This window comes from Leptinotarsa decemlineata, unplaced genomic scaffold, assembly GCF_025532065.1.
Source record: "Leptinotarsa decemlineata unplaced genomic scaffold, Ldec_3_MD MMD2_tig00001621_RagTag_RagTag, whole genome shotgun sequence".
In the NCBI taxonomy this organism is placed as follows: domain Eukaryota; kingdom Metazoa; phylum Arthropoda; class Insecta; order Coleoptera; family Chrysomelidae; genus Leptinotarsa; species Leptinotarsa decemlineata.
In genome coordinates, this window is record NW_027412566.1 from 2,909,095 (window position 1) to 2,930,508 (window position 21,414).

At 34.2% G+C, this 21,414-nt stretch overlaps 1 protein-coding gene across 3 annotated transcripts in view; it reads left to right on the forward strand.

Moving 5' to 3' along the window:
* The window catches only part of LOC111509546 (very long chain fatty acid elongase 4), a 31,236-nt gene that overhangs the window by 8,370 nt on the left and 1,452 nt on the right, over positions 1-21,414 (forward strand). Inside the window, exons 1-7 of one of the 3 annotated variants that reach the window (XM_074176175.1) lie at positions 6,030-6,175; positions 18,718-18,817; positions 19,520-19,707; positions 19,874-19,954; positions 20,009-20,180; positions 20,682-20,809; positions 20,864-21,013. In XM_074176175.1, the coding sequence (XP_074032276.1) occupies positions 18,739-18,817; positions 19,520-19,707; positions 19,874-19,954; positions 20,009-20,180; positions 20,682-20,809; positions 20,864-21,013 (798 nt within the window). In that variant the 5' untranslated portion in view covers positions 6,030-6,175; positions 18,718-18,738. Of the gene's footprint in view, positions 1-6,029; positions 6,176-9,707; positions 9,984-18,717; positions 18,818-19,519; positions 19,708-19,873; positions 19,955-20,008; positions 20,181-20,681; positions 20,810-20,863; positions 21,014-21,414 lie in introns of those variants that run through there. The other 2 variants (XM_074176173.1, XM_074176176.1) reach the window with 2 other exon arrangements.

The following is a 21,414-nucleotide window of genomic DNA, read 5'->3' on the forward strand; positions in this document are numbered from 1 at the left end:
CCACAAAATGTGTCGCCAGCGGAATATTCATTTGGTTCATTCTGAGAACTGTAATATGGAGGAGGCTGATGACATAGGTGAAAACTTATCTCAAAATAGAGTATTTATTGGAATGGTAAATGACACATCTGAGATTCGGTGTCAACAATGGAAAGTAGAAATTTTTGTAAATGAAGTAGCCACTATTAGTTTTAAGCTAGATACTGGAGCGATGGTGAATGTTCTGAGTAAAAAAGATTTGATAAAAATCAATTTGCCGATTGAAAAAATAAAGAAAACTAATGTAAAATTAACTAACTATTCCAATGCTAGTATTCCTGTTGTAGGAGAGTGTGAATTGAATTGTTCTTTAAAAAATAAAGATTATGTATTAAAATTTATCATAGTAGATATTGATTCTTTCGCCATCTTAGGTTTGAATTCGTGTATACAAATGAATTTAATTAAAAAAATCGATTTTTTGAACAGTAATTGTAACTCTTTATTAGAAAAATATTCTCACCTTTTCGAAGGCATAGGTTGTCTGAAAAATCCATATCACATAATACTTAATAATAAAACAAATCCGGTAATTCATTCTGTCAGAAAAGTTCCGTTTCCACTATTAACCGAATTTAAGAACTGTTTGTCAAACATGGAGAAAGAAAATATTATCTGTAAAGTAGATTATCCTACAGAATGGGTGAATTCCATAGTTTTAGTGAAAAAACCTAACGGATCTCTTCGAATTTGTCTAGATCCTAGAGATTTGAATAAGAATATATTACGGGAATACTTTCCTTTGCCTACTTTTGAAGAAATTGTGTCCAAGTTAAATGGTGCGAAATATTTCAGTACTTTGGATGCAATGTCCGGGTTCTGGCAAATATCTTTAGATTCTCAGAGTTCAGATCTGTGCACTTTTGCCACTCCTTTCGGAAGATACAAGTTTTTAAGGCTTCCATATGGGGTTAGTTGTGCACCAGAGGTTTTCCATAAAAAATTCAAGGAAATTTTTAATTTTACTGGAGTGGAAATTTACATAGATGATCTACTTGTGTGGGGAAGAAACAAAAAAGAACATGATGAAAATCTTGAGAGAGTATTGAAAATGGCAGAGTTGAATAATATCCGATTTAACAAGGAAAAATGTAAATTTGCAGTAACGGAAATCAACTATTTAGGTCATAAAATAACTTCAAATGGATTTAGTCCAGATGATTCTAAGATCAGTGCCATTACAGAGATGCCTGCACCGAAAAATAAAGTCGAGTTGCAGCGTTTTCTAGGCATGATAACGTATGTAGGAAAATTTGTTGACAACCTCGCAGAAATGACATCAGCTTTACGTATGTTACTAAAAAAAAATGTTGCTTGGTCTTGGGATCAAATTCATGAAAATTCGTTCAGAAAATTAAAAGAAATACTTGTTAAAAAACCCGTTTTAAGATTTTACAATCAGAATGAACAGATTGTTGTATCAGCTGATGCATCTCAAAATGGGGTAGGGGCAGTGTTGTTGCAAAAAAATTTACCGTGCATATATGCTTCAAAAGCTCTATCAGAAACACAGAAAAGATATGCGCAGATTGAGAAAGAGCTTTATGCCCTATGTTTCGCATGTGAACGGTTCCATCAGTATATTTTTGGAAAATCAATAATCTTGGAAACCGATCACAAGCCTCTTGTTCAAATTTTCAACAAACCATTATACGATTGTCCCCCTAGGCTACAAAGAATGTTTATACGCCTACAAAGGTATGATATTTGTCTCGTACATAAACCTGGTAAACAACTTCACATTGCCGATACGTTGTCCCGGTCATTTGTAGAAAATTCTGCACAAGTTGGAGACTTTGAAAAAGAAATAGAGGCACAAATTTGTATGCTCCGGTTGAATTTGAACGCCACCGATCAAAGAATAACGGAACTAAAGGAATCTACTGCAAATGATCCAGAATTAATTCAATTATTAAAATATGTTAGAGATGGCTGGCCAGAAAAAAGTCAGGATTGTAAACTTAATTTTTTTTTTAAATTTAAAGATGAAATAACTGAGGCAGATGGCCTTTTGTATAAAAATAGAAAACTGATTGTTCCTTTGAACATGCGCGAAGAAATGCTCTCTAGACTACATTACGAACACATGGGTATGAATAAAACTAAAAATAAAGCGAGAGCAATATTTTTCTGGCCAGGCATGTCGAAAGATATTGAAAATCGCATAAAAAACTGTCAAACCTGCGCAAAATTTGGAACAAATAAGCCAAAGGACATCATGCTCTCCCACGAATTGCCAAATTTACCATGGAAGAAAGTGGGTTGTGATTTATTCTTTTTCAACAATGAGACATATTTATTAGTTGTTGATTATTTCTCAAAGTATATTGAATTGGCAAAATGCGTTGATAGCTCATCATCATTACAAATAATTACAAGTTTGAAATCAATTTTCGCTAGGCATGGAATTCCAAAAATTTTGATTAGTGATGGAGGTCCGCAATTCACAAGTTTGCATTTCAAACAATTTTCAAATGAGTGGCAATTTAAACACATTAGATCTAGTCCTTTTTATCCTCAATCAAATGGTTTAGTAGAGAGACAAATTCAAACTCTGAAACGAATGCTGAGAAAAGCTCTTTATGATAATAAAGACTTGTACATGGTATTATTGCAATATAGAAATACACCCTTATCATCTCATATCGATTCCCCCGCTAAACTCTTGATGTCAAGACATCTTAGAGATACCCTACCAAGGGAAATTTCCGAGTTCACACCAAGTACAATTGATTATAAAAAAATTAAAAATGCTTTGGAAAAAGGACAAACAATTCAAAAACAATACTATAACAAAAACTCAAAAACAGATAGTCACAACTTTCGAAAGGGTGATAATGTTTCAGTAAAAAAACAATTATCTGATAAGGTTTGGAATAACGCCAAAATTGTATCAAAAAATGTTGAGAAACCTAGATCATACGATGTAAAAATGGCGGATGGTAATATTCTGAATAGAAATAAGAAGTTTATAAAAATTTCAACAATGACTCAAATGAAAATGAAGAAATAGTAAGTCCACAACAAAATATCTATAGTTATGACAGAAATAGAAATATTTCAGATCAAACAAGGAAAACCGAAATTAGCGATTCAGATGATGATGTAATAATTGTTCCTAATTGTACTAAATCTGGTAGGGAAATTAGAGCTCCATGTAGACTGAACTATTCTTAAAAAAAAAAAAAAAAAAAAAAAAAAAAAATTAAGTAAGGGAAATGTAATAAATTAAAATAGATCCTATTTGTATGTGTGTGCCACCATGTATATTCACATTGTACCTACCACTTTTTATATATATGTTTTTGTTGAATGGTATGTTTACTTCCTCAAAATAAACAGTTGTTAAAATGGAATCGTAGAATCATTACAACATGCACCCCCAGGGTCAAAACAATTTTACGGGAAAATTGGTTATATACTGGACTATTATGTTTACATGAACCAGTCTTTATACTTCCATTACGTGTTTTAATATTTCAATGCCAATAATATCGGATCATGTGCTTTCCGAACAAATGGATTGGTAGGAGAGGACCACAAAATTGACCAGCGAGATCCCCAGATTTGACTTTCCTCAATTTTTCCTATGGGGATACTTGACGAATGGGGTTTACGACACTCCTCCAACCAATTAAATAATAAAAAAACATGTATAGTCTGTTTGATGAATATGAATGTAAATGATAACTTAATTTTAGTGAACAGTAAATATTTTCACATATAGTCAGTGGGCATGATAATAAAAATGATAATGATAACTTTATTCACAATGTATACAGATTAAAGTACAATTAAAACAAAATATGTGAACAAAGTGGTTTGGCGATAAGAACAGAGTTCTTGTGAAACAAGAATGAAACAAGAAGAAAATGAAGAATATGTAAATATATAAGTATTTGTATGAAAGTAAGTATGGCGTTCATGGAGCAGAAACTACAAAAAAATGTATTAAATTTTGTGAATTTGGTGTTATAGTTAAACAAATTATATTTCAGCTAACTTACTTCACTTTAACAGATTTTTTTTTAATTGTCTATCTTTTTTGAGAATGTGTTTCCTTATTTGTTTTTTGAATATTGGTTTGGAATAAGAATTTTTTATTTTGTGAGGTACAGTGTTACATAATTTAGTTGCCATGAAAAAATTTGCTCTTTGTTAAATTGACTTTTCAACAGTAGGATATGTAAGCTGGTCGCGATGTCGTGTGTTATAGTTGTGGTTTCATGATGATGCTTTATTTTTGCTGAAATGATACTTCACGTTTGTACAATAGTAATATAATTGTCTCATATCCATAACTTCACACTCTTCATACAGAAACGTGAATTTCTAGACATGATGAACTTCATGAATCTCCTTTGTAATACCTCTAATAAGGGATTGAAGGGTACACGCAGAGCTGATCCCCATTCTGTTATACTATATCTCAAATGGCTTTCCACCAGGGAAGTATGTTAAAATCAATGGATACATTGCAGCTAAAAGGAAGAAAATTAGTTTTTTCAGGTTCACTGTCAGGAGCCTTTGGTCAAAACATTTTTTGAGCAAGTGGAAATCTATTTCTACGTTCTTTTTCAAATCAAGCCAAGTGTCTGCCTCATAGAATATCGCAGTATCGTCTGCGTCTCCAATTATTTTCCCAACGCTGTCCAAACTGAATAATTCATGTGGATATAAATTGAAAAGCAGAGGATCCAGTACTGTACCTTGTGGGACTCACATTCTATTTGTTTTTGATTGCTAATTGTATCTGCAATTCCTACAACTTGCATTCTATTTCGAAGATAGCTTTCAAAAAGCGTTCGGCAGTTCCCTCTGATACCATTATTATCTAAAGTTTGGGTCTTTAGGTCTATAAGACTGGCTATAAATCAAACCATCCAAAGGAACAATTCATTCAGGCCAGTCTCAACTTCCGACACTGTAGGTCAGTGTTTCCTTTTCAATGCCACTACCCCTGTGAACAACTATGGCAATTGAGTTTACCCCTAGCTAATTTAAAATAATTCAACCACACAAATTCAAACAAAAATATCTTTATTAGGTAAGAAATTGCACGTTTAGGTAACTAGTAATATATAAATCTCGGACATAACTAGTGTGAAGGTTGATATTGCTTTGCATTAGCAAGTTTAACAACATTAGGTTCGGAACCGAACCGGTCTGTCCGAAACCCCGAAACCGGTCTGCAAGTGTGTTCCAATAAATAATTGAAAATGTATTGCGGCAGTTGTCAACAGCATATGCAGGAATAACTTTAGCGAAGAATCCTGCACTGCCATCTGTCGGATATAATCCAAAAGCTTTTCGTAGTATTAGCCAGGGGAGTAGTTGTTTTCTGATAGGTGTCAGTCCAATGAACTACAGTGAAGGGGATTTATAAATATTTTCGATGAAGTCAGGTATAATAACTGTCAGTGAGAATTCCGTGAGCAAATCGAATAAATGTCGATTCAAAGCTATCTTGATTCAAAGTATGCATTGACAGAAGAACTACTATTTGAAAAAGCCAATATCTGAAAAACTATTTAGGTTAGGTATAGGAACCCCAAAATGAAATGAAAGATAATTGAATTTCATTCGAAATAACAAAGTTATCTCTATCCGAAATTATAAAAAAGCAACATTGCATATAAAAAAAGTTGAGAATGATTGATCCGAAAAAAAAACCCGCTGCAATTGCTGTCTTGCCGAGGAAAACGAGAAGAATTTATTTTGTCTTATTTTTGATAGACAATCCTCATCTTGGACACACTGTATTCATTGAAACAAAATTTTCCATAAGGTGCCCTGTTATCTTATGATCTTTAAAGTAAATTAAAAGTCATTGCCGTTTGGAGACAACTTTGACATGAGTAATTAAAATTTTTCAGCACAGTTGGGTGATAATTGATTGACCATATACTTAATTTTTATTCTCTCCGCGATATTCGGGTTAATGAAACAACACCCTGTAATAAAGAATGTCACGAAAAAGTGATTATTTTGCATTTGAGTAATAGCTCCGTCTAATATGTTTCGTACCTTTCAAGCCTTTTTTTGAACGTCAGCATGATTACAATTTTATTATGGGTAATTGCCGGTCAACTGGAGTAGTTCTTGCAAGTTTATGGGAGTAGTCAAATTTCATTAGGTGAGTGAAATTCTTTCTATATTGAAACGTGCAGTTTTACTGTTTTATTTTTTTCGAAAACATCGCTGTTAAAACTGTACAAAAATCTAAAGTACTTCCGGTTTCAGAGAAAATGTTGATGAAATTTACATAAAAATAGTAATTCACGTAACAAGTTAGACAAATATCTAGAACGAGCCGCAGGCGAGTATGCGAGTAAAAAAATTGTTTTCGAACATGCTCTGAACACCATTTTATCGGCAACCATGTGGAATAACAAATCAACTTTGTAGAACAAAATTTTCGAACATTTTCATTCTTATTTGTATTGAATATTGATATTCTAAGAGGAAATTAGTATTAACACAAACATTCTAATTCATATTCATATGAGAATTCGAACAATTGCCGATATTCAAGGAATTCAACTTGTCTGAAATGCTCGGTATGTTCAACTGCCTTTTGTTGAAATCAGAACAAGAAGATTCCGTTTCACAATGATTGTTTTCAGCTCATACTGAATAGTCGTGGCAATTATGATTTTGTTCGTAAGTGAAACATCTATATATCCTTCAGCGACATTGGTAGACTTCCAACCACCGTGTCTTTTCAAATTTGTGACGTTAACACCATTATCAGCAAATTACGTTGCTGAAGTTCGACGAATAATATGGCTCAATTTAAAAATCTGCGATTCTTAATTCGAGATTCCCAAAACTGTGGATTCCCAAAACTGAATTGAATATTTTCCTTTATTTGTAATCCACAAAATATGTTATGTGAACAGCTGGTTTTCTTGACTAATTACAACAAAAGTTCCCTTGATATGTTAGCACCAGTTAACCCAATAATTGTTGCTACCTAAAACTATAGCAAATTAAGTTGATACTTTTATATTCTACAATCGTAAATATTTTATTAAAATTACCTTTAGCATTAGCATTCCAATACGTACCCATATACAAAATCTCAGCTTCCGAAAATATAGCGGTAGGGAGAAACATTGATGAAAAGGTAATTTTCACATGTAAACGCGCCCCTTTTATTTCCAGGGAAAGCGCTCCAGTTGGAATATTCAAAAATCATTTCTTATTGCACATCCACAACATAAAACAAATGTACATAAAAAAATTTAGCCTCCGAAAGTACGAAGAAACAGTGATGAAAAGGTCATCACACGAAGATGATTGTGGATACTAGCGGTCGAAACGTCGTGAAGTAATTTGGCTTGAAATTTTTCAATTGCTATTTATTTTAAATTGTTCTATTTTTAATTGTTGCCAGTATTTCATTCTATTGTAATTTCATTTCGGGGTTTTATTTTGTTTTTTGTTTTTTGCATCAATTTCATTAATTTATTCAAGCATTTCAAATCATTTCATATCATACTAGCTTTTACCTGCGGCTTCGCTCGCATTTATGCCATTAAATAAGTGTCAGTACAATAGAAATGAATTAATATGAGAACTTTATTTTAATGCTTGGATGGTATTATCAATGTTTTTAAATTATTAATTAACCCAACCTAACCTAACCTAACCTACTCTATTCTACTCTATTCCACTCTATTCCACTCTACTCCACTCTACAGTACTCTACTCTACTCTAACCTAACCTAACCTAACCTAACACAACCTACTGTATTCTACTCTATTCTACTCTACTCTACTCTACTCTATTCTACTCTACTCTACTCTACTTTACTCTATTCTACTCTACTCTACTATACTCGGCTGTACTCCACTCTACTCTGCTCTACTCTACTCTACTCTACTCAACTCTACTCTACTCTACTCTACTCTAACCTAACCTAACCCAACGTAACCTAACCTAACCCAACGTAACCTAACCTAACCTAACCTACACTATTCTACTCTATTCCGCTCTATTCTACTCTACTCTAACCTAACGTAACATAACCTAACCCAACATAACTTAACCTAAACTAACCGAACCTTCTCTATTTTACTCTATTCTACTCTACTCCACTCTACTGTACTCTACTCTACTCTAACCTAACCTAACCCAACCTACTGTATTCTACTCTATTCTACTCTACTCTACTCTACTCTACTCTACTCTACTCTACTCTACTCTACTCTACTCTACTCTACTCTACTCTACTCTATTTTACTCTATTCTACCTACTCCACTCTACTGTACTCTACTCTACTCTAACCTAACCTAACCCAACCTACTGTATTCTACTCTATTCTACTCTACTCTACTCTACTCTGCTCTACTCCAACCTAACCTATTCTAACCTAACCTAACCCAACCTAACCTAACCTAATCCAATCTAACCTAACCTAACCTACTCTATTCTACTCTATTATAATCTACTCTACTCTACTCTACTTCAACCTAACGTAACCTTACCCAACATAACCTAACCTAAACTAACCTAACCTACTCCATTCCACTCTATGCTACTCTACTCTACTCTTCTCTACTCTACTCTACTCTAACCTAATCTAATCTAATCTAACCTAACCTATCCTAACCTAACCTAACCTAACCTAAACTAACCTAACCTAATCAACAAAGTAGCTAAATTTTGAGATTTTTTTGACAAATAACTTTTTTATCTTACATATAAAATATTTTTTTCAATAAAAAGTGTCCTATGTTACTTCTAATTCCTCCAAGAACATATGTTCAAAATTTCATGATGATCTGTTGAGTAGTTTTCGTGTGAAACCGTAACAAACAAAATTACATTCGCATTTATAATATTAGTAGGGATTGAACAGTGGAAGTGGAAACTAATGAAATTCACGGAGAAAAGGTAATTTTCATACGTAAACGCTCCCCTTTTATCCCCAGGGGGGAGCACCAGTTGGAATATTCGAAAATTCTTTCTTATTGTACATCTACAACATAAAACGAACCTATAAAGAAAATGTCACCTTCCGAAAGTAGTAGGTACAGAGAAACAGTGATGCAAAAGTAATTTTCATATGTAAACGCCCCCCTTTTATCTCCAGTGGGGGCTCCCCAGTTGGAATATTGAAACATCCTTTCTTAGCGCGCATCTTAGACCTAAGAAATACCTATATACCAAATTTCAGCTTCCTAGGACTCACAAGTACGGAAAAACAGAGATGAATGAGTGTATGAGTAGGTATAGATTGAAAATCCGCACAGAAATATTCAATGAGAATCTTTTTTATTGGGGGAAATAAAGTTTTCACCAACTTTTTTTGTGGTTTCTCAAAAACTCATCGTAATTTATCCTCAATTATTATAATTGTTTTCATTTCTTCAAGATTCTTCTGTGTATCACCAACCACTGACGGCATCAGGCAGATTTTTTTCTATAATTTTGAGGCCCCCAAAAATATCACACGAGTTTGGATACTACGGATTCTCCTTCGAAGAAATCTAGTAACGATCCTTGACTTTGACTGTGAATATTCAAAAACCCGTCCCTGGTACAGTCGTGAAGTCGGTACCATTCAATGGTACCGAGTACCCCTCCAAAGGTGTTGCAACCTACTTTTCGATAACATTTTCTCCGATGCTCTCATGCCGTTTTACAAATATGCTGCGAATTAGGTTTCCGATGCATTCTCTTGTCAAAAACCAAGAAGGTAACACAGATCGATTCATCGATTGCCGAAGGTACCACGAAATTTTGAAAAATAGTTAGCACCGTTCAGTGTTTCTGTGAAGTGGTTTCATTTTTTGCGGTTCGGTATGGAAAGGGAGGAAATCGTAGAATTGGTTCTTCGGTTTCTTCTTGTCTGAAGGTGGATGGATATGAAACCTTTCAATTCATAACGAGGGACTGAGTTGAGCAGCTTTTTAGAGAGTATTCAGAAAAAAAGTAAGTTTGTGTTAGAAATTTCAGCAACAAAATCGTTTGTAACACCGACTATTCGAAATATTTCAACATTCATACAGTGTGCTCCCTCAAGCAGGACCAAGAAGAATTTTTGAGAAAATAATAGCTAATAGAATTTTGATGTATATTGAACAAAATGACCTATTCTGCAATAATCAACATGGTTTTAGGACGAGTAAATCAATTGAATCTGCATCTTATCAAGTATTGAACTATATTTATGCACAAGTTGGTAATAATAACCTGGTTTTTTCACTTTTTTTAGATCTATCAAAAGCATTCGATACTGTTTCTTCCAAATTTCTATTGAAAAAATTACTAGTAATGGGCTTTCCCAATAATGTGTTGTGTTGTATAGAATCGTACATGGAAAACCGTAATTTGGTGGTTAAATGTAATGGAATTACATCAGTTCCTTTTGATGTGAAACTAGGTGTTCCACAAGGGTCTGTTCTGGGTCCATTGTTAATCTTGACTTTTATCAATGACTTGCCTGAATTCATATCAGATTGTCACATAACTATGTACGCTGACGATACTACAATCACTGTTTCTGGAAAAAAAGAGAATGGATTATCGATGAAAATTAATTTAGTTATTGACGAATTCAATAGTTGGTGTCAACGTAACAAACTGATTTTAAATAAATCTAAGTCAGTGCTGATGAAAACATTTGTTAGGGGGGATTTCTATTGTAATTTAGTCACTTTGAATGACAAAAATATCAAAAGAAGTTGATTTTCTTGGAACTATTTTAGATGAGAATCTCACCTGGAGAAGTCACATAAAAAAAGTGTGCAGTAAACTCAATTCCGCTTATTATTCGATCAAACAGTTAAAACATTGTTTATATAGGTTTGGTTTACTAAATGTTTACTTTGCGAATGCATACTCCCACATTAGTTTCAACATAATGGCTTGGGGATGTGCAAAGGAATTTTCTAGAGTTTTCATCTCTCAAAAACGACTGATAAGATTGATATTCAACCTGGGGTACCAAGAAAGTTGTAGACCCGTTTTCAAAAGAGAACGCTTGTTGACTGCACCCGCAATTTATATAATGAAATGTGTCATTTTTGTGCACTGGAACCTTGACTTGTATATAACGAACTTGAGCAGTCACGGTCGTGATACTCGCCATGTTACTGCTCTGAGGGTCCCTTCACATAAGAGTGATCATTTCAAAAAATCTCCATTATATAATGCCATAAATTTTTATAACAGACTGCCACTTTCTATAAAGAGGTTGAATTCTTCAACTTTGTTCAGTAAGAAAGTTAAAAACTTATTACTGGACAAATGTTACTACAGTCATAAGGAATATTTAGAGGATTCTTTCACAGAAGAATAATAAGATATATAATCGTTCTAAATTTTCACTTGCTGTTTTGCTTTAGTTTCAGTGTTCTGACTGGCGATCTTATCGTTTTTTTTTTAAATATGTGTGTACATGTTTGTAAATATATATGTAAATATATACATATGTATATTTATTTGACTACGGCAAGCAAAATTGCCACATTTTTTATTTATTTTTTAATTAGAATTTTATATATCTATATGTACCTATACCTACCTTTGTATATGCAAATATTAATTTTTATTTAAGCTTTGATTCCATAATTTTATTCATAAGTGACGTACTGTTCTTTGTAATTAATCATTGACCAACCATATATACGCTATGTATCACAAATGGTTAATAAAAAAAATCCTGAAAAATGTTACAGTCGATTAGAAAAGTTTGCTTCGCCCGAAACACCTATTTTCAAATTTGAAATACTTCTATATCTACAGCGCCATTTAGTAAAATGAATTTTTGTTCAACGCGAATTTTCAACTGTCAAACTTGTCAAAAGATATCGTTGTTAACAAGTCTTTTCTGTGAAGAAAATCAGAATTTTTCTATGGATACTCTAGGAAATTTTTCTCTTCCACAATCTGACAAAAATTAAAATTGTAATGCAGAACTTGTGGAAAGGTGTGGAAAGAGCACACAAAGAAAAATGTGCACTTTGTGAATTGTCTGAGACCAAGTTCTGCCTCTTTTCATAATTGTGAAAAAATTAACTATAAAAAAATACTTTATTATGAGATTTTCACTGAAACAAAGGCGCAACAGGCGTTAATAACGCTTCAGAAAGCTATTGTATAGCGAAACACGTGTCGCGGTTTTTGTAAAACCGTTTATAGTGAAAATCAAACAATACACTGTATTAATTAGTTTTAACATGGATTTTCATCAAGTATCGGTCAGTTTGATTAATCTTGAAGATGATCACTTGGTGATCGAAACATGAGTCGAGGTGTGGTGTTGGGGAAAAAAACTCCAGTAATATTACATCTTATACAGACTGTTTTTCATTCTAAACCCAGTATTGCTATCTCGGACACCTGGATAAAATTCACCTAGTTTGAAGCAATAGAATGAATGATCTCTTTTCAGATCGAGAATATCAATGGTTGTGTTTGAAATAGTCGTCAAAAGCTGGAACTGCCGAAATTTGTTTTTTGGCTCTTCCGCCGCAATTTCGAATGATATAAACGAAGGCATAGGAACTTTCAATACTGTTTCATATTTATTATAATCTGATATAAACGGATCAGTTATACGACGTTTCGTTCATTAGATGTCATCATCATTAAGGGACACGTATTGTAATGCATAACTGAAGTGTAATATGGCGTCGAAAAGTATACATATGTACTTGTAAAAGACGTTCATCTCATAATTTCATTTTGAAAACGGAAACAATACTAATTTAGTAGAAAGATTTTTTTTCATTCCAGTTTTCAACTTTGGTGACACACCTGAGCAGTTCTGGATTATTTTATCATATGAACATTGAGTTATACAAAAAACACTGATACCTATTTGTACTCCAAACTTTTCCTTATGGAATTGCTTTCTTATTTTCTTTAGAAGATTCCCACTTTTTTTGTTTAAAGATGAAGAAGCAGTCAGCCAAAATCTTTCTGGTCCAAAGAAACCTTATGTTGGATTACGATCTATTATGTTTTTCGTAATTTTCTGTACGAAGGTCAACGCACTGAAATAGGTAGAAATTATAGTCTCATTTGTACTTTGGTTAACTCTATTCCAATATTGAAAATAACAGTTTATGAAGCATGACTAACTTCAGACGTCACCTCATGTTATATGCTGATGATGCAAGCGATTTTTTTGTGGAGGTAATCAGATATCATCAAAATTGTCTTTAGTTTTTCCAGTATCTCTTCAATTTTCAAGTTCCTTGTTAAAGAATCACAACTTTGGTCCTTTCAAAAAACATGAGAATTAATTAATTTCATAACTGAAATGATTGGAACAAACAGAAATAAGAAAGAGTTTTGAAAGGGTTATATTTTTAGGAGTGATTAATTTTTGGGAAAGAAAGTTTTTGGCTTTCTACTACTCCATCTGATACAAAAAAATGGATGAATTTGGTACTGAAGAGCCTTAGGGCAAGTGTCTTAAGGCGAAACACGTGTATACCAGTTAGGGTGACAGTGTTCCATGTGAGTACAATTTATTACCATTCATTCAAAGTAGAACTCATGGTGAATGATATCTGATTCTTATTCCTCCACAAATGTTCGATATACAAACTGAATAGAGAAAAGTATCTTCTGTATAATTCAGTGTTCATATAGAAGTATTTGTTTCGAAAGAATTTTTTTCTTTCGTGTAATTCAATGTTTATATGAAAGTAGCTGTTTCAGGAGGACTTTCTTTCAGTTTGTGTCTGAAAGTTACTTCTTTGCATGATCTACACATCCATGTATAGAGTTACTTATTTTCAAATTGCTTGTTTGTGAGTTTTTGATCAAAACCAACACCGTAATCATGCCTCAGGTTACACCAGATTTGATCCCCTGCGACTGTTCCCAATGGTTGAAGAGACCTAGGAAAGGACGGCTCAACCTCTCTACTCTACAGACACAGAAACACCGGTACAAGTGTATTATATCTGAATGTGACTACTTCAAAGGGGACAAAATAGAAATTGATGAATAAATGAATATTTTTTGAGAAAATTCACCTTATTTTTTCAACAGACCACGTATAAGAGAGAATCACTTCAAATGTATTATTCGTAGAAACTTATGGTTTGAGATACATTTTTTTATTCAAGTACTTTGTGAGATTTTCATTGATGTTTCGTCTCCATCTACAGAGTGTTTACTTTTGTGAAGGAATCCAAGTTTTTTGACACTCAGTTTATTGGTGTTTTGAGGTATGGTTAAAGATAAATCCAATAATGAACCGAAGAAATGTACACTTCAAAGTAGTTTTCAACTGATCGTCGACATTGTCCCCAATCTTAGAGTTGTCCATTTTCAGATATCTTGACCAGAACAGTGCTTTTCAATTGTCTCTCAATTTTTATCAATTTTCTTGAGTTTCATAATGGTCTGTCTTATTTTTCTTTTTCTATATCGGAATCCCTTTTGTAAACCTCAAAGTTTCCCAATCGTTAATTTGTTTCCTTTCTCTAGTCTAGATGTCTCGTGACAGGTCTCGTTCTTAGATGTTTTCACTAGACAAGTTCTGTGGAATGCTTATTTTTCATTCAATTATAATCGATTTACGAGTTGAGCAAGCAGAGAAACGGAACTGTATATTTCCACTTGCGAGGCGAAGTTCATCGGTGCTAAAAGAGAAATTCATTATTTACATAAAAAAGGATAATCACCTTTCATGAAATGCGTTAGTGAAAGTGAAAGTTGTAACGCAGAATCTTGTTTAACAAGTGCTGTTTCGGATGATGATCTACAGTTCTATGGGAAATAATTACAGGGTGTGTTTCCTGTAGATTGGGGAGTTGTAGTTCAAGATTACTTGGTGCTTTATTTTAAGACTACACTCTTGTATCTAATAGTTGAAATTATGAAATGCTCATTAAAAATGCGAAACGTTAACAGAGTGGTCAAAAAAAATTCATGATTTTGTTATGATTTGTCACAGCTGGTATCGGCGGATTTAAAATACTTCTGATTCGCGAAAAATATCTTGACGTCTTTCATTTCAAATGTTTTGTTTCTTCTTCCAACTGTTCTTCTAATTATAATTTAGTTTTTATTAACAGGCACAGTTTTTCTTCCTGAAGATGGTTTTGGTGATTTCACAGCTCAATGTTTTTTCTCATTCTTGAACAATTCAGTTCCGGGGTTCGTGTAGCAATGAACTCTTTGAGAGTGTATTTAAGTAAATAGGTTGAGTTCCTGCAAACCCCTTTTCTGAAACACGGAATACTGACACTAACCTCAATCTACGTTTTAGAAGCTATATTTACAAGAATAAATCTTTATATGAAAAGAACAATGGTATGCACGAAATGCAATGAATTTATCATTAATCATCCCTAAATCCACACTGATCAATAATTTATGTCGGTGTCAAAATGTATAATAAACTTCCTGAAGATATAAAGAACATGGATTCTCTTGAAACTTTTAGGAAAAAGTTACATGAAAGACTGTGGCATCTAAAGCCTATTACTGTTTAACAGAATATTTCAATGACGAAACGATATGAAATTGACGGTGCTTATATGTAATATTTTCATGTGTACTTTAACCTAGATGTGATTTTAGGCCATATGTGACCCATTGTACATCCTCCCGAGGAGTCCTAGGTCATCGTCCATCCTGTCCTTTCAAGGAAGGTGTAAACAGGTCACTAGGAGACATATCCTTCATATCGGCAGGTGTAGGCCAAGACTCGACGAACGCACACTTTCTTATTGACGATAACTCCGGACACTCGCATAGGACATGCCTGTTCAGGCATCCTGCATAGAAGTGTGTCTACTAGCCCCATAATATGAAGTGGTTCCTTAGTTGACAGTGGCCGGTCAGAAACCCTACTGCTAAGCGTAGATTTTTCCTGGTCATCGCCAGATATTTCTTCGGCGCCAGCTTCTCAGGGTCGCCCAAGGTGATCCTGGTAAGATTGCATCATTTGATTCCATTCCATCTTTTTAGGCATAGAGCATGGCCAGTTCCGCAATTGTCGAAGTCATCAGGCCGTAGGTGCCACTGGGTCCTAACATTCTTAGTCCAGCCGCTTTCTTGGCTAAAGAGTCAGCAATACGATTACCTTTACTCCTGTCGTGCTCTTTAACCCACCTCAGGATAATGTTATTATCTACCGAGGCTTTGGCTAAATCTTGGTGACATTCTAGTACTAGCCCTGTTCAAGGCTAATAGGGCTTGTCTGCTGTCAGTGCAGATTGTTATGTTTTTGCCATGAATTCCTTTCCTGGTTATTTCTTTTGTGGCGATTGAGGTATCAGCCAGTTCTATTTGGACCACGCTGGTATTTTTTCCATTCCCCACCTAATCCTTAGGCTTAGTGATCTGGAGTACACTCCACATCCTGAGCCTTCTTTGCGTTTTGAGCCGTATTGCATTTGTAGCATCTGACTCTGTGTTCTGTTTTATTTGTACTTTGTAGGGTTTATTAAACACAAACCTGGGTTCAATTGCATCGCTTGTTGCCTGCAGCAGAGGTTTTCGAGGTTTACTGTACGCAATCGTACCATGGCCATTAACGCAACCTCCTTAACGTACAGGTCCAGAGGAGTCCGACCCATCTGGATGTAGTTATTTACAAGTTCGCTTTTCACTAGTGTTTGTCAATAAGGTTCTGTATCTTGGATAATAAACACATACTCTCTCTCTCTCTCTCATATAGAATAGAATAGAATAGAACTTTATTCGTCACTGAACACTGAAGTTATTACAAAAAGGAGTACAGAATGTATAACTTATTGGACTCGTCAAAAAATATGATATAAATTTAGTATTTAGTCTACATATAAAAATCAGCACGTGAAGAAGTATAAAAAACAAAATACAGACATCTATAAAAATATACCTATCGATAATTTTGAAACTCCGGCCATTAATTCTCTTTAAAAAAAATCTGTTTAAAATCTATTTTTCCGTTAATCAGCTTTCGCCCCCATACGAACGACAACTCTCAGAAGTTGGGAAACTTGTACGAGCTAAGGACTATCGAGGTCTTACCTTTTAACGTGTGATTCCTAACACGAACACATTTCAACTGGAGTATTAACGGTATACGAAGGATTTTTGTGTATGAAAGCATCATATAGGTCTCGAACATATGTTCATAGTTTCAGCTTCTCAACATTTGTTGGTGGAAGGCCTTAAAGTTAGAAGTGTTTTATGCGTACCGCGATTTTCTGCTTTCAAAAAAAAATTGCATCATATTCTGTGTTAAAAATGGAATTAGGTGCTCAAAAACATTTGAAATATTGATAGTGGCATACTGTGACTGTACTCTAAGTCAGAAAAATGTTCTTAAGTGGTACAAGTTTTTCAAAGAAGGTCGAGAAGTAAGTAAGTAAGTGGCGTCGCTCGTTCTGGACGCTCCTGCACATCAACAACTGATGAAAATTTGCCGAAAATCTGTTAACGACATCATATAGTAATGAGCTGAAAAGAGGCAAGAAATTGAAATTTGAAAAAAAATTAACAACATCAATGTATAGAGTACAAATCTGTCGATCAGTTTATACCACAACACAGGAGAATAAATATCGACATATGGAGGAGCTACAAAACACATGACATTAAAATGGACAAAACGTTTAAATAAACTTAATATCTGAAGGTTACATCGAACATCTTATATTTGTACATTTCATTAGATTTGTTTAAAATGGATTCCGTGATATTGCCGACGTTGTTTTTCCTATAATTACAGATCCTCATTCAGGTGTAAACGAGTTTTTCCCATATTAAAAGATTGTTCAAATAAGATGAAAAATCAGCCTGGGGAATTCAGTTGAACTGCAAATTGAGTTGGAAAATTCACGTTTGTTCATTTTCTTACTGTGTTACTGGTTAGTCATTAGAATATTTGTGATTTGTTAAAATATAAATATAAATTAAATTTCTAGAATTTCTTAAACAACTTTTGGCAACTCCGAATCGAATACAGAGAAAAGCGTTTCTACACCCACTTTTTTTATAAAGTGTATGTCATAGATCACAAATATGGTACTCTCAACGAGCAATAAATTTATTTTAGCACGTATAGTTCAACATACATTCTCTCCATTATGAAAACCTGTCTTATACACTCCCAAAAATCTGAATTTGAATAGCTTTCATGTTTGAAAAATATGTTAGTTGGTAAGTCAGCATGACCATCTATACTTGTAGACACGGTTTCAATTGTTTGAAATATCTATTAAATATCTATTAGTTTTCCTGGTAGATATATTGATGTCTTAACATAGTAACCACTGTCTATTGCGTTTGAAAATATATATATATGTCATCATTCTTTTGCTGTAGAAACTTCTTGAATCAGCAATTTCAGTTTTTATCAAATATTAAAGTTCAGTAGAACTAAATCTGGTCTGTAAAGGGGCTTCTTCTGTGCTTTTCTCCCGCCACCAACCTCTTCACAGTAATTAAACAAATGTGAAGTCATTCTGAATGTTCAGAGAGGAACTTCACTAATCATAAATTGAAGTGAATATATTTTTAATAAGTCTGAGAAGTTTGGGTCATTAGAAGCTCTGTTGATTCAATTAGATAACAAAAACGTGTATGCAGATTGAAAATTGATTTTGTTGACTTTTCAATTTCCTATCCCATTGAGATACGTTTCTGACAGAACAACTGCTGATAAAAATTTTACCTTGAATCTAAGTCATGAACTTTTTTGTTTCAGGTTTGATAGAGAGTTTAGAAAATGGCGAATGTAGTGAATTCGACGCAAAGTCTAGTTTCTCAAGCCTACGACTATTACTTGTGGACGTTATCATTATCGGGTGAGTTTATATATATATATATATATATATATATATATATATATATATATATATATATTTCATCCAGAAAAATATATAGAGTGTATCTCAAATGTGCGGATACAAAATAGGTAACATTGCATGGGAAAATTTGGAATATGTTACAGAATGACTTAGATAAAGCAATTGAAGAAAATAAGCGTGATCTTGGTCAAGTTGCCAGCGGCGGCCGGCATTATTTTTTTCAGGGAGTAATTTATAACAATTCAATTATATTATTAGGATTTTTTCCCGTGTGTTGACCAATAATTGACTTTACTGAACAATAATCCAACTTAACTGTATTTCACTATGAATACAACAAACACTTCAACTAAAACTTCAACTATTTTTCGAATGTCTATCGCCTTATTAGATCACTTCGCGTACCGCACTGTAACTTCCACTTCACTGTGTCGATACGCTCGTGGCTAGCGTTTATATATCGTAATCGAATGCGGTAGAAAATTCGCTGGAATTCCATCGCTACATCTAGAGCGGCAGCGAACATCAAATATTCGCGCGCTCTTAGCTACGTCACAATTGGTTTATGGCTATCAGTAGCGGCCGGCGTTATTTTCTTTAGGGCATGACTTACAACAACGTCTTATTGAAAAAACTAATACTCTTGTCAAACATGAATTTCAATTATTTTCCCAACTATAATCGTTTTCAACTCTTCAGATCGGAGAACACAAGGATGGCCCCTAGTGGATTCCCCCGTTCCTATGGTGTCCTATGTCCTAGCGTACCTTTTTTTAGTATGGATAGGTCCAAAAGTGATGGCGAAAAGGAAACCTTTTGACCTCACCTGGATACTAGTACCTTATAATTTATTTATGGCCCTTTTGAATGGATATATAGCGATACAGGTGAGTCGAAAATTTTTCTGACAAATTCATCTGTTGATTATTTGAAAGTGCCTGTGAAAGTTACGTGTTTCGCTCACTGTTTTGTGATAAGCTGTACAATGAAGTATTGATATGAGTAGCCTAGAGCTTGTTTTGTTTCTACTAATTTCAATTTACTATTTTTCAGTTACTAACAGCATCGACACGTTTGCGGTACAGCTACATCTGTGAACCTTGCAGGCAAAAATACAACGCAGACGAGTTGCAGGTATGCAAAATCACGAATTTTACCGAAAAAATTGTTTAAATCAATCTTTTACAGATTGCAAACGCGGTTTGGTGGTACTACTTCTCCAAGCTCCTAGAATTTTGCGACACATTCTTCTTCATATTGAGGAAAAAAGAAAACCAGCTCAGTTTCCTCCACGTCTATCATCATTCCACTATGTTTGCCTTTTGGTGGATCGGTATCAAATGGGTTCCAAGTGGTTCCAGTAAGTTGATCCAGAGAAAAATTATTTCATATGATGCAATAACTAGTAATTTAACCTGAGTGTCTGAAATTCCAGAACACAGTTCCTGGTAACGTCATTGTGCCTGTTTCTGTTGACACAAAGTATAGCCATTCCATTGTCTTTGGTAAATAACACTACAAGTGGCGAATAAAGGCTACTTTAATCTTTTGCCACAGCTTTCTGTAACATGTTTATTACGGCCAGCACAAAATCCACACCAAACCGTAACTTTTTCGAGATGCATTGGGCGTTCTTGGGTCTCATGTGGCTTGATATCGTCCCAAATTCGACAATTATTGTAGATAACGTTATTTACAGGTATTTTATCTTCATCGAAACCTTGAGTAAACAGATTAGCTTTATAAAATTTGTCTCTACTACAGTCCACTTTTTCTAAATACATGAACCCATTATCTCCCCAATTTCCCTGCATGTATCACAAGACACTATGAATCAACGACATCGAATTTTTTCTTCCAGCTTTCTTACCAGCCATGGTCAACTCCGCAATCCACGTTATGATGTACTCCTATTACGGCCTCTCCGTGTTCGGTCCCAGAGTCACTCAGTATTTGTGGTGGAAGAAATACCTTACCATTCTTCAACTGGTAATTTTTCTAAACGTTTTCTAATGCCCTTTGCGTAACAAAGTTCTGTTTCAGATCCAGTTCACTTGTGCCTTGGTTTTGGGGGCAAACGGAATTAGAACAGGTTGCGAGTTCCCTCTATGGATGCATTACACTCTGATTATCTACATGATGTCGTTCATAGTGCTTTTTGGAAATTTCTACGTCAAGGCCTACATGGAGAAGGTAAGGATCAACATATATGCAGCTGGGACTTCATTTTTTTCACTAAATGGAAGATTCAAGCGACAGATTTTAGAGCTACCATATAAGATTATATAGAGGAGCCATAGAAAGAAAAAGGAAACTGACATAAATAGAGTCATGCACATACGTTGTCCTCAAAGCAGATATCTGCTTTGAGGACAACTAGAACACTTTGTCTGCTGTCTAAACGTATTTGATAATTTCTACCGAAGCGATAATGTCCATTACCTCATCATCTAAGGAGAAAAATCCACCTTTCAAAGGGTACTTCATAAGACATTGTTTGAATGCTGTCGAAGTTACACATGATTTAATTTTGGGCGAAATAACCTTTGCCCAGTCACAGTGGCTGAATTGTGTAACAGATTAGTCCTTGAAAA